This window comes from Mus pahari, chromosome 1 (assembly GCF_900095145.1).
Source record: "Mus pahari chromosome 1, PAHARI_EIJ_v1.1, whole genome shotgun sequence".
Taxonomy (NCBI): Eukaryota; Metazoa; Chordata; class Mammalia; order Rodentia; family Muridae; genus Mus; species Mus pahari.
In genome coordinates this window covers 157,100,139-157,112,777 of record NC_034590.1, presented here as the reverse complement: position 1 = coordinate 157,112,777, position 12,639 = coordinate 157,100,139, and the positions used below count along the sequence as shown (strand labels likewise).

Here is a 12,639-nt window from a genome sequence, read left to right as displayed (position 1 = left end):
GCCCAGCGGTTCCTGTCTGCTCAGGTTCCCAAGTGTTAGGATTGTGTGAACCACCGGACCTGCCACAAAGCAGCATGTGCTAATAATAATGCCTGCCTGCTGTGGTGGTTTCAGCACTTTGATGCTAGATCTGGGGGATCCGGGCATTCAGTGTTGTTCTCTACTACATCAGGGTTTGACCAGCTTGGATTATAGGAGACCCTGTCTCAAAGCAGCAACAGCAAAACCCTGTCTCTCTCCTCCTCTCCAAGTTTGAATTTTTCCTTCTCTTCCCTCACCCACATTGCTGTGAGGAAATTTTCTGTTTCATATGTATGGATATTTTCCCTGTGTACCACATTTGTGCTGGTGCCTGAGGCCAGAGCAGGACATCATCGCATTCCCTGGAAGTAGAGTTAATGGGTGTTAGTGGTACCAGTATGGGTGCTGGGAACTCACTTTGCAAGAGCAGCATGTATGCCATCTTTCCACTCTTGAGATTTTTTTATTTTTAAAGATTTATTTATTATATGTAAGTACACTGTAGCTGTCTTCAGACACTCCAGAAGAGGGCGTCAGATCTTGTTACGGATGGTTGTGAGCCACCATGTGGTTGCTGGGATTTGAACTCAGGACCTTTGGAAAAGCAGACGGGTGCTCTACCTGCTGACCCATCTCACCAGCCCCTGATTTTTTTTTTTTTTTTAAGATTTATTTATTATATGTAAGCACACTGTCACTGTCTTCAGACACCCCAGAAGGGAGCATCAGATCGCATTACGGATGGATGCGAGCCACTATGTGGTTGCTGGGATTTGAACTCAGGATCTTCAGAAGAGAAGTCAGTGCTCTTACCCACTGATCTGTCTCTCAGTAATTGTAATTGGCATAAACTTGACCATAATTAGAATATGTTCTTTAAAATAATGGGCGATTTTTATACATCTGATACCTCACTTCCTTTGTTTGTCGTTCTAATTAGAAGTCTGTTATTTGTCAGTTTGGGGAGACAAACTAATTGTTCACCTAGAGTTTAAACCAGTGATTACTGTTTAAGATAAATTGTGTATGCCTGATAAACAGCTTAGATCATTTTGTTAAACTTACAATTTCTGAGCCATTTCATTTTTCTTTTTAATTCTGTATAGATTGAAGAATGGAGGTCACGAGCAGCCAAATTTGAAGAGATGTGTGCACTAGTGATGGGGATGTTCACTCGGCTTTCCAACTGTGCCAACAGGACAATCCTTTATGACATGTACTCCTATGTTTGGGATATCAAGAGTATAATGTCTATGGTGAAATCTTTTGTGCAGTGGTTAGGTAGGTGCAGCAGCAGTAGTCTTCTCTCATCCATATATATTGTCCTTTAAAAATTATCCCACAGGGAGAAAACCACTTAGGGAATTGGCAAATCTCCATCTTCTTCAGTTCTTTGCCTAGATTTTTTTCAAAGGTGAACATAATTGGAAAACTTAAAGCCTTAGTAATTGTATTGAACAAAATAGTTTTTCTCCCTTGGGCTAATTGCATAAATATCTTGAAAACATGTTAGAAAGTACTGACTTTAACATGCCCTGACTGAATGCTTCCTGGACGGAACTGAGTCTGACACTGACCTGATTTGGAGATAAAACTCTATGAGATGTGACTCTGTAAGCTTGCTGCTGCTTGCTGTGTCTTGATAACATTAGTGCTGTGTTGATAGAACAACTGCTGAAATTCCCAAGGGGCCTGGCCAGAGGAAGCTGTCCTCCCAGCCCTGTGCGCATGCGAGCTTTAGTGGAAGGCTATTCTGGTGCTCCTTGGTATTACTTCCTGTGGCTGCTCGTTGTACCTTTTCACCAGCTAATTGATTTTAGCACGGGATGGAAATTACAGTCCCCTAGAAACTCCGCATCATCCAGTGGACTTTTGTGTGCCTCTTTTATTTTTTTTTTCCCTTTTGAAAATTCCCAAACTTGGCACAAAAGCACCAGCATGGCCAAGTTTCTCCAGGGACCTCATTTCATTTTCAGGTTTCATGCAATGGGCGTACAGCACACAGCAGGCAGCAAAGCTAACTCCTGTGTCCATTTTCATAGTAGGCACAAAGACTGCAACAGGGTTTCATGGTCTTAATTGTAAATAGATGGTCTGAAACACAGTTCTCAGATCCCTAATTCTCTGTCCACAAGTCTTTGGACTCTTAAATATTAAGAATGAATCTCTGGTTACTGATTTTAAAATACAGAAAGTACTATATCTATTAGCATAGGAGCCTTAATTAGCACCTTTGAGAAAAATAGATGTCTCTATCTTAGACACCTATTACGGGTGGAAGAAATTTCTTTTTAGGCTCGGAGAGGAAAACCCTCTCTATTGATAGTTGGATGATAATCACTTCCCTTCCAGGCTCCTTGCCAGAGAATTATTAATCCTTATAGGGATTTACATTGTAAGTTTCTAAGGCCCCTAGGTATTTTGAACCTGAAATCCAGACTGTTGAGCTTGAGAATATATCAAATATTATACTATCCACTCCAGGGTTTAATCCTATCACACCCTGCCCCCCAAATCCAAGAACTGCTGAAAGTTAAAATTTATTATATCCAATAGTGTTCATTTTTCTTCTCAAGTTATCTCTGCCTTAGGCAACAGTGGGGGTCATTTTCCCAAGTTGTACAGTCTCAGAACATGTAGTTTTAAATAACTACCATCACATCTGTGAGGCTGTACAGACACCCATAACAGGGAGGATATCATGACCAATTTCAGGAACTTAAGGTTAGAGACCTTTGTTTTCTTTCTCCAGTCCAGCTGGCATTCAGTCCTTTAAAGAATGTGCTATGCAGTACTTTTGATGACTAACGACTTCTATTATCTTCTTCCCCATTGTGTACAGATGGGAGAATCCTCAGCACAAGTGTCTACTGCTATTGGATGGACAGCGGCAGATGTTCACAGCGCGTCATGATTAATTAGTTTAAGTTGAAAGACTGTGTCTGTGAGGTAGCTCAGGTAGAATAAATCTAGGGCAGTAGATAGGAACTGAAGTCACGTTTGCGCAGCGTCTCAGGCATTAACCATGTTTTCATTTACGCAGCTCTTCCTTCGTACATGCAGCTTTTTACTGTACTAGTTGGAAGTGCTAGTTATGTTGAAGTCTCAAAGTGGAGGGTAGGGGAAATTGGCTGAATTTAAAGTTTGAGAAATATATTGGTGTTTTTTTTTTTTGTTTTTGTTTTTGTTTTTGCTTTGTTGTCATTTGGGTTTGTTTTTTTTTTCCCCTATAGTGTAAATCACTGAATGGAATGGGCAAGTTCTTGTAGTTTAAATTTTGACCCATTTCATGTTTATTTTACAAATACTACATTTTATGGGGTTTGTGTTCGCTTTTTCTCTTTTTTTTTTTTCCTTTTTTCTTTTTTTTCTTTTGTGTGTGTGTGTGAGTGTATGTGTTCTGGTTTTTTTTTTGTTTTGTTTTGTTTTTTGTTTTGTTTTTTAATAAATAACCCTACCCTTAAAACATAACAAACCTAGATGTGATCTTTTTAATGGGCCGAATTGTCAACAAAAATTTGGTTTGCTTTGGGACTGTCTGACTAGCACACTGTATCTTGTACTGATGAGACTGTTAACTTGAACAGGAGGTAGAAGGCTGTCTTCCAATGGAAAAGAACTATTTTGCGCTGCTATATCTTGTCAGAAAACTAGGCAGGTCACTTCTATTTGGTTTCCAAACATTAGCTATGAGTTATCTCATGGTTGTTGGCTTTATTGCCTGTGAGGTTGGCTGCCTTCAAGCCTACCATGTGCTGCCTGCATCCATCACCTGCAGGGCTCTAGCAGATGCTTAAAAGAACCACACATTGTTGTACTTTTAAGAAAAGTGCTTTTAGCTTTGGACAAATTAAGAAATGTAGTTGGTTCTCCCCTAGTTCTCAGATTTTAGATTGGTGTTTGAACTGACTGTGTCTGGATTTAGATGGTTCTCGCTCACCAAAACCAAAATCTTTATTATTTCATTTTTGTCAATAGTATCTGCCAACCTTAAGTTTTCTGACAAGATTGACCCCCTCCTTCCCTGTTCTGTACCCTCAAAATGTAAAATGTGACTTCAGACAGGTTTAATTCAGTTCCTTCATGGGCTGTGATAATAAAAATGTCTCTTTGCTTCAGTTTATAATTAGAAAATTTCATGATACTTAAGCAGTTGTTTTGACTTAACTGCTGTATGTAAGGAATATAGAAATTTATGTAGATAACCTAATTATTCCTTCCAGTAATTAAAGTGTAGAACTGATTGGTGGTAGTGGTTTCCATTAACAGAAGGAAGGAGAAGAAGTATTGAAATGCCATTATAAATTTTGAAATAATTATTATCACAGCCTTGCCTTGAAACCCTGGTTTAGAACTTTTAGAGAGCTATTTCCAGTGTGTGTTAGTTTGTTGGACATTTGAGACCCCAGGAAATCCCCTTTCTCGTAACGTTCTCCGCTTGGATCTGATCTCAACAGGGTGTCGTAGTCATTCTTCAGCACAGTTCTTAATTGGAGACCAAGAGCCCTGGGCCTTTAGAGGTGGTCTAGCAGGAGAGTTCCAGGTATCAATATGAATTCACAACTGAATTGACATTTTTCTTTGTTTTATGAGAAACCTTATGTTGCGCATCTGATGGCTGGAAGGATTGGTCTGCCGAAGGCTTTCTAGTCCCAAATTCAATTTAGTTACATAGCTGGATTTTAAATCAAATTTTCCTCCTCTTTCACAGTAATTTCTGAAGGAGATGCTGTCAATCCCCCGCGCCTGCGAAGCGCAGCGGCTCTAGGTCTACACTTCACATTGTTTCTTTGCAGGTCGCACAGCATTTAAATCTGCGCCCGCAATGCACAATGCGCGCATGCTTGTCTGCCATAGGAAACTCCATGAGCAAAAAAAAAAAAAAAAAAAAAAAGGCTGATTACACAAGTGATTGACAAAGGGCCTAAAGGGTAGTTCCTTGGTAACTTAATAAAAAGAATGTACTTAAAACAACAACTTGTCGGCTAGTGACAGTCTGAACAAGGTAGATCCGTTGTTGCTGCTGGAATTTGTTCATGGATTTTTCAGGTGCTCTACTTTTCTCCCCCCAACAGGTGCTCTGCTGCGCACAGCAAACTGAAGCGCATTGCTTTGGGGATAAAGCGTCTCCTGGACAGATAACCCTCTTCAGACCAAACCTCTCCTCCTGACATTCTGTTCTGCCATCTTATAGAAAGATGGTTCATTTTAAGATTGGTTTTTAAAACATATTTGTGTCATAATTAGACTAGTTTTTTGTTTTGATTATAAAATTAGATTTCTATTAATATGCCATTAAAGCTGTGTAAGTCAGTTTGGGTAATTTCTATTCTGAAATCCCCCTCCCCCAGGAAAGAGGTATTATATTAGTAAAGTGTAGGATACCCCTCTTCTTTAGGTCTGCCTGCAGTAGCCAGTTAATGTTAAGTTGGTAATCTGCAGTGCACACTCAGTGAAAGAAATGGGTGCTTTCTCAACACTAATCTGCCTCCCTTCTTTCCCTTCCTACAGCGTTTGCTGCCAATTGATGGAGCAAATGATCTCTTTTTTCAACCACCCCCACTGACTCCTACCTCCAAAGTTTATACTATCAGACCTTATTTCCCTAAAGATGAGGTAATTTTATTTTTTGCTTATCAACTTACTATATATTGTCATGTGCACGTTTACAGCTACCCTTTGAACTAGATGGTTGAAAGAATTGCTTCTGTCTTGAATTACTGATCAGGGATCAGACTCGGCTGCTACTGAGCTTCAGGCCTGCAGTGATCAGCCTTCCTTTAAAATGCTCAGGGAGCGGGGTGGGGGGGTGGGGGAGCGGCAACACAGTGTGTTCCAGGCCATCCAAGGCTACATGGGGGGGAGACTGTCTCAAAAAAGAAGAGATGGTTGGGTTGGGTTCATGGTTTCTGTTTATGGTTAGCATCTCCATTGTTTGATGTCGTCTCATTTTGACGGTGTAGTGGCAGGACAGAGCAGAGCTGCTCATACCATGACTGCTAGAGAGTAAAGAGTCAGTCAAACTGCACTCCTTAAAGACACTGCTTCACCTCCAAGGGTTTCCACTCCCTTCTCGAAGCCTATCAGCTGAGTGTTAAACATTGTGGGGAGAGGTGGATTTCAGGTGGAAATTGTAACTGAATGTCCAGCCCTTAAAATACCACCCTGAGATTGAGGAGATTAACTAAAACATTAAATCCTGTACTAAAACATTGAAGGCTAAATTTAGGAACATTGTGAGGAGCCTAAGTAAGGTATTTACCTCCTTTAGAACTTTTAATAACTTGAGATGAATCTTTTAATTCTTAACTTTAAAAAGTCAAAATGGGGGCACGTGTGTTGGTGCATGCATTAATCTCAGTATGGGGAGTCAGAGATGGGTGGAACTCTTGTGAGTTCAAAGCCAGCCAGAACTACATGGTAAGACACTGCCTAAAAAATAAAGTTTAGGGGCTGGAGAGATGGCTCAGAGGTTAAGAGCACTGATTGCTCTTCCAGAGGTTCTGAGTTCAATTCTCAGCAACCATATGGTTTTAAATTTTTTAAAAAATAAGATACAAAGTTTGGACTAGAGAGATGACTCGTTATTTATGCACACTTATTGTTCTTGCAGAGAAACAACATTCCTAGCACCCTTATGGCAACTTACAACTGCCTGTAACCCTAGTTCCAGGGTATCCAGAGCTGTCTTCTGGTCCGTGGGCTCCTGCACACAGATGGTACACATACTCAACTCATACAGGCAAACACACATAAGTAAAATTTAGAATTTTTAGAAAAATTAAGTAAGGATTGGTGATAGGTAAATAGCAAGTATTCATTGACTGCGTTCTTGCGTAGCGTATACAGTGCCCTGGGTTGTTTGGGGGAGGCAGAGAATTATTCATTTAAAAGTCAAGTAGCAGCTGGGGTTTAGTGGTACAGGATTGTAATCCTGCATTTAAGATGTTGAGGCAGAACTGGTACAAGTTCAAGGCCATCTTGGGCCTTAGTTTTAAGACAGCCTGAGCTAAGATGTAAAACCCTCTTTTTAAAAAGCCCAGTAGGGGCTGTAGAGATGGCTCAGTGGCTAAGAGGACTGACCTGCACCCACATGGCAACTCACAACCATCAGCTATTTAAAGAAAGTACAGAAGTCGCTTTAAAGACAGTAACATGTTGAAAGCATTGTGGAACTGTTTCAAAAAGTGAAAGATTAGCAAGTCCTTGTGGATTTATCCCAGAACTTGAGTCTGAAATTATAGGATCTAGTCTAGGCAAGTTTGGGCTGTGTAGTGAGACTCTGTCCTCAAAAAAAGTTAAGAGACTCTTAAAGTTCACTGGCTTTGAAATCCACAGTTTACTTTACAGATTCATCTCCTAGGCTGGAGAGATGGTTCAGTAGTTAAGAGCACTTGTATCCTCTTCCTGGTTTTACAGATGTGACCCAATAAATAACCATTAGTGCAGGGGGAATTACATATGTGTCGTCCTAGTCCTTGTCTGTGTTAGGTGCCACCGAGCTACGTTATTGATTCTACCTTGACCCCCACTGAGGTAGTGTTTCTGATAGGCCACACATTTTTTTCCTCTAAACTTATAATGCTTTTTCTGAGACAGTCAAGTTTGTAATCCAAAGTTGTCTCAAACTCAACATGTAGCCTACTAAGCAATTTGGCTTTAACCTGCAATCCTCCTGCCTCAGCTTCCTATGTGTACCACACATAGCTGCTTATATTCATTCTTTTTTGTTTTGTTTTGTTTTTTCGAGAGGGTTTCTCTGGATAGCTTGGCTGTCCTGGAACTCACTTTGTAGACCAGGCTGGCCTCGAACTCAGAAATCTGCCTGCCTCTGCCTCCCGAGTGCTGGAATTAAAGGCGTACGCCACCACACCCAGCTGTATTCATTCTTTTTGACATTTTTCTTGGTGTGTTGCCTAACTAGATTATATTTTCAGGCTTCCGTGTACAAGATTTGCAGAGAAATGTATGATGATGGAGTGGGTTTACCTTTTCAAAGTCAGCCTGACCTTATTGGAGACAAGTATGTGATACCTATTTGGTTTGGGTAATAGATACTTAGAGCAAGTGTTTTGGGTTAAGGGGGAGGTATTGGCTGGAAGGATTTTTTTTTTTTTTAAATTCCAGTTTAATCTTAATCTGAAAACAAATATTTATTTTCATTTTCTGATATTCCATAGGTTGTGTTCATAAGCTAGGTGCACTAGACCTCGTGTCACTGGTTATGAATTGTGTTAGTAATTGACATGCTCACTCTGGCTCCCTTCCTTCTGAGCAGGTTAGTAGGAGGACTGCTCTCCCTCAGCCTGGATTACTGTTTCGTCCTAGAAGATGAAGATGGCATTTGTGGTTATGCCTTAGGCACTGTAGATGTGACCCCCTTCATTAAAAAGTGTAAAATTTCCTGGATTCCCTTCATGCAAGAGAAGTATACCAAGCCAAATGGTGACAAAGAGCTCTCAGAGGCTGAGGTAACTCACTGATTTAGAATTATAATTTAAAAATCACCAAGTGTGGTGGTACATACCTTTTGTCCAGCATTCAGGAGGCAGAAGCAGGTTTGAGGCCAGCCTGGCCTGCATAGCAAGTTCCAGGCCAGCCAGACTGACAAGGGAAAGTATGTCTTTTTTTTTTAAAAAAAAGAAAAGCTCATGTAGTCCATGCTGGCCTCTTGCCTCCTGAGTACTAAGAGTAAAGGTATGGCCACCACACCCAGCCTGCAGTGCTTTTTTTTTTTTTTTTCTCTTAATTTAGTTTTATGCTGATTGGGATTGAATTTATGGCTTTGTGTGGACTAACAGACTAACATGTTTTATTTCATGTGATGCACTTAGTTACAATATTGGTGCTTATTTGTTTTGTTTTATTTATTTATTTTTTGGTTTTTTGAGACAGGGTTTCTCTGTATAGCCCTGGCTGTCCTGGAACTCACTCTGTAGACCAGGCTGGCCTCGAACTCAGAAATCCGCCTGCCTCTGCCTCTGCCTCCCAAGTGCTGGGATTAAAGGCGTGTGCCATCATGCCCGGCTCTGTTTTAATTTAGCAGTTTGTCTGTACAAATGTCATGTTTGCGTGTGTGCCTGTGTACCAAGTGTATACCTGGTATTTCCTTTGGCCATCAGATCTAGAACTGGAATCACATGGCTGTGAGCTATGATGTGGATGCTCATGACCCTTTGAAAAACAGCAAAGCTTTTAACGGCTGAGCTGTCTTTGCTCTGAATTACATTTTTGAGACAGAGTCATGTGTAGTTCAGGCTTTTCATACCCCCCCCCCCATCCTCCTCCCTCTACCTGTGGCAAGTGATAGGTGAGACCTGTCACTTGGCAGCTAATTGTCTTAAGTTTCGTTTCGTTTTTATAAAAATCCTATTTGATGGCCACAGCTGGAATCTGCGTCTTTTGAGTGGAGGAGATTCTAACATGGCTTTTGAAAAGATGGTCGGACAATTCTTGATGAGGAGACTAGCTTTGTGTAGGTTTGGGGTAAGCCCTGGCAGAGTTGCCCTGGGCATCAATCCAGACCCCAGGTGAAGTGCAGTAACCATCTCCTGGCTGTTGGTAGGTAGTTTCTAGGACACCGGAGCAGAAGTGATGTGGAACCATGACCACCATGGCCTTCTGGATAGCAGCAGCTACCACCTTTGGAGAGTTCAGCATCTAGGACACAATGTAGTGAGCCCCTAGTAATGACACAGCCCTAAGGCTGCTCCGGTCAGCCTAAGGCTGCTTTTGCACTGGCAGAAATAAGCAAAAGGAGAAAAAAACAAAAATCCTCATCCTTAAGGGATGCACTCAGGAAAAAAGTGAGTAATCAGATTTCTTGATGGGCTGGAGAAGAGACTGGTCTCCTCCAGGTCCGATCTTGGTGCATGTCCTTGCCAGGCAGCCAGGCGCGGTGATGGGGATCCACCTCGTCTTTGGCTTTAGCTCCGAAAGCCCTTCAGCTCCAGTGAGACCTGAATCCTGTGTGGATGCTGCACTGGCATCCATCACATCATCCACTAAAAGAAGACTGACTTCTTTGCTGTGCTTTGGGTAATATTCAGGTCCTTGTATACATTAGGCAAATGCGGTGTCACTGACCCACAGCACTTCTTTTTTTCTTACTTTAAAGCTTAGTTAAAAAGATCCAAGTCGGGCTGGTGAGATGGCTCAGTGGGTAAGAGCACCCGATTGCTCTTCCAAAGGTCCGGAGTTCAAATCCCAGCAACCACATGGTGGCTCACAACCATCCGTAACAAGATCTGACGCCCTCTTCTGGAGTGTCTGAAGACAGCTACAGTGTACTTACATGTAATAATAAATAAATCTTTTAAAAAAAAAGAAAGAAAGAAAGAAACTGGTGCTGGTGCATTATCAATAACCAAATTCTAAACTATTTACCAATTTTCCTACTAACATTCTTCATTCTAGTGCCTAATTCAGAGTACAACATGAATATTTAGCTTACAATTCTACAAGGTGTTACTTAAAGCCAGGGATGCTTCACCTTTAACTCCACTAATCAGGAGTCAGAGGCACACAGAGCTCTCTTAAATTCAAGGCTAGCCTCGTATACAGAGTGAATTCCAGGTTATCTACAGATAAACAGTAAGACCCTATCTACAAAAATGAAAGAACACATGGGCTGGAGAGATGGCTCAGTGGTTAAGAGCACTGACTGTTCTTCTAAAGGTTCTGAGTTCAAGGTTTCTTCTTGGAAATGGGATTTTATTATGTTATATTGCCCTGGCTAACCTTGAACCTTATGCACTCAAGAGCTTCCTATCCTCTTGAATAGCTGACTCAGATTTTCTTTTTTTTTTTTTTTTTAAGTTTGTCTGTTCATTCTGGATTTTTCAAGACAGGGTCTCACTATGTAGCCCTGCCTGTCCTGGAAGTAACTGGCATTGAGCTCACAGAGATTCACATGCCTCTGCCTCCTAGGTGCTGGGGTTACAGGTGTATGTCGTCATTCTGGGTCTTAGATTTTTATTTTCAAGTCTGTATATTGCTGAGGATAGAATCAACAGCTTCACACAGGCGAGCACGTGTTCCGTTGCTGCTTTTAGATTCGTTCTTGTTTTCTGAGATGGAATTTCCCAGCGTAGCCCAGCACTCATGGAGCCTATGACGGCTGATCAGGCTGACTTCAAACCTACAGGACTCTAGGGGATGCAGGCATGGACAACCATTTTCTAAAGTGATTTACTTTTGTATGTGTCTGTCTGCGTGTACGTGCACATGTTTAACTATGTGCATATGTGGAGGCCCAAACTGAGCATCTCACTCTGCATATTCTGAGGCAAGGTTGAACGTAAGGTTCACATTTTTTCAGGTAGTTGGAAGCCAGCAAGACTCGGCAGCAAGATTCAGAACCTTTAGAAGAACAGTCAGTGCTCTTAACCACTGAGCCATCTCTCCAGCCCATGTGTTCTTTCATTTTTGTAGATAGGGTCTTACTGTTTATCTGTAGATGACCTGGAATTCACTCTGTATACGAGGCTAGCCTTGAATTTAAGAGAGCTCTGTGTGCCTCTGACTCCTGATTAGTGGAGTTAAAGGTGAAGCATCCCTGGCTGTAAGTAACACCTTGTAGAATTGTAAGCTAATTCATTCTCTCTAAGCTGGAAAAGGTGCTAAATATTGCTTTGCTTTTCCTGAGTTCTGCAATACTGATGCATAAAAGAAATTTGTAAGTATAAAAGATTCTAATATTTCTGTTGCAGAAAATAATGTTGAGTTTCCATGAAGAGCAGGAGGTGTTGCCAGAAACTTTCCTTGCCAACTTCCCTTCTCTGATAAAGATGGATATTCATAAGAAAGTGACTGACCCAAGTGTTGCCAAGAGCATGATGGCTTGCCTCCTGTCTTCACTGAAGGCCAATGGTGAGCACAAGTTGTGGGGCTCTATTTGGCTAGATTTTATTACGTATATGTGCATGTATGTATATGGGTGTGCATACATGGAGGACGTGAGGGGATTGATTCCTTTACATGTGGGTCTTGGGGATCTGACTCAGGCTGGCAGGCTTGGTAGCTGGTTCTTTGACTCACCGACCCATCCCACTAGCCCCATACCCTTTAAAGCGTTTTATTTAGTTTTGGACTTTTGCATGCAACAAGGTCTTGTATGTGTTCACTCAGTCTGGCGATGAATCCCAGTCTTCTGTTGAGCTCCCTGAGTGCTTAGGTTACCTGTGCTACCGTCTGGCCTTAGAGCCCTGGTTTTGTATTGAAAATAGAGTTGAGTCTGGTCACTCACAATCCAGGACTCAAGCGTCAAGGCACTAGTATGGCTGCATGTGCCAGGCCAGCTGGGGGTGAGGATGACAGTGACACTGGGTAAGAGAAGAAGGTTCATTGGGTAGGGCCCTTGCTTCTCAGAGGCAAGTCTGATAATGGAAGATGAGTACTGACTTGGCAAAAGTTGCTTTTTTGATGTTCACATACTCTGAGTTGAGTCTCCAGAAGGAACCAGCTCCACAGAGTTGGCCTTGCCTCCATAATATGCTGTGGCTCAGTAATTTCTTTTTCCAGTTATATCTCCGTCCCCCCCCCCTTTGTAGGATGTAGGGGTGTGTGTGTGTGTGTGTGTGTGTGTGTGTGTGTGTGTGTGTGTGTGTGTGTGTGTGT

At 41.7% G+C, this 12,639-nt stretch overlaps 1 protein-coding gene across 1 annotated transcript in view; it reads left to right on the top strand.

The window, feature by feature from the left end:
* Positions 1 to 12,639, top strand: part of Oga (O-GlcNAcase) — a 34,100-nt gene that overhangs the window by 17,702 nt on the left and 3,759 nt on the right. Inside the window, exons 10-15 of the mRNA XM_029535279.1 lie at positions 1,128 to 1,302; positions 4,479 to 4,564; positions 5,533 to 5,637; positions 7,959 to 8,044; positions 8,300 to 8,492; positions 11,733 to 11,892. Coding sequence (XP_029391139.1) covers positions 1,128 to 1,302; positions 4,479 to 4,564; positions 5,533 to 5,637; positions 7,959 to 8,044; positions 8,300 to 8,492; positions 11,733 to 11,892 — 805 coding nt within the window. The remainder of the gene's footprint in view (positions 1 to 1,127; positions 1,303 to 4,478; positions 4,565 to 5,532; positions 5,638 to 7,958; positions 8,045 to 8,299; positions 8,493 to 11,732; positions 11,893 to 12,639) is intronic.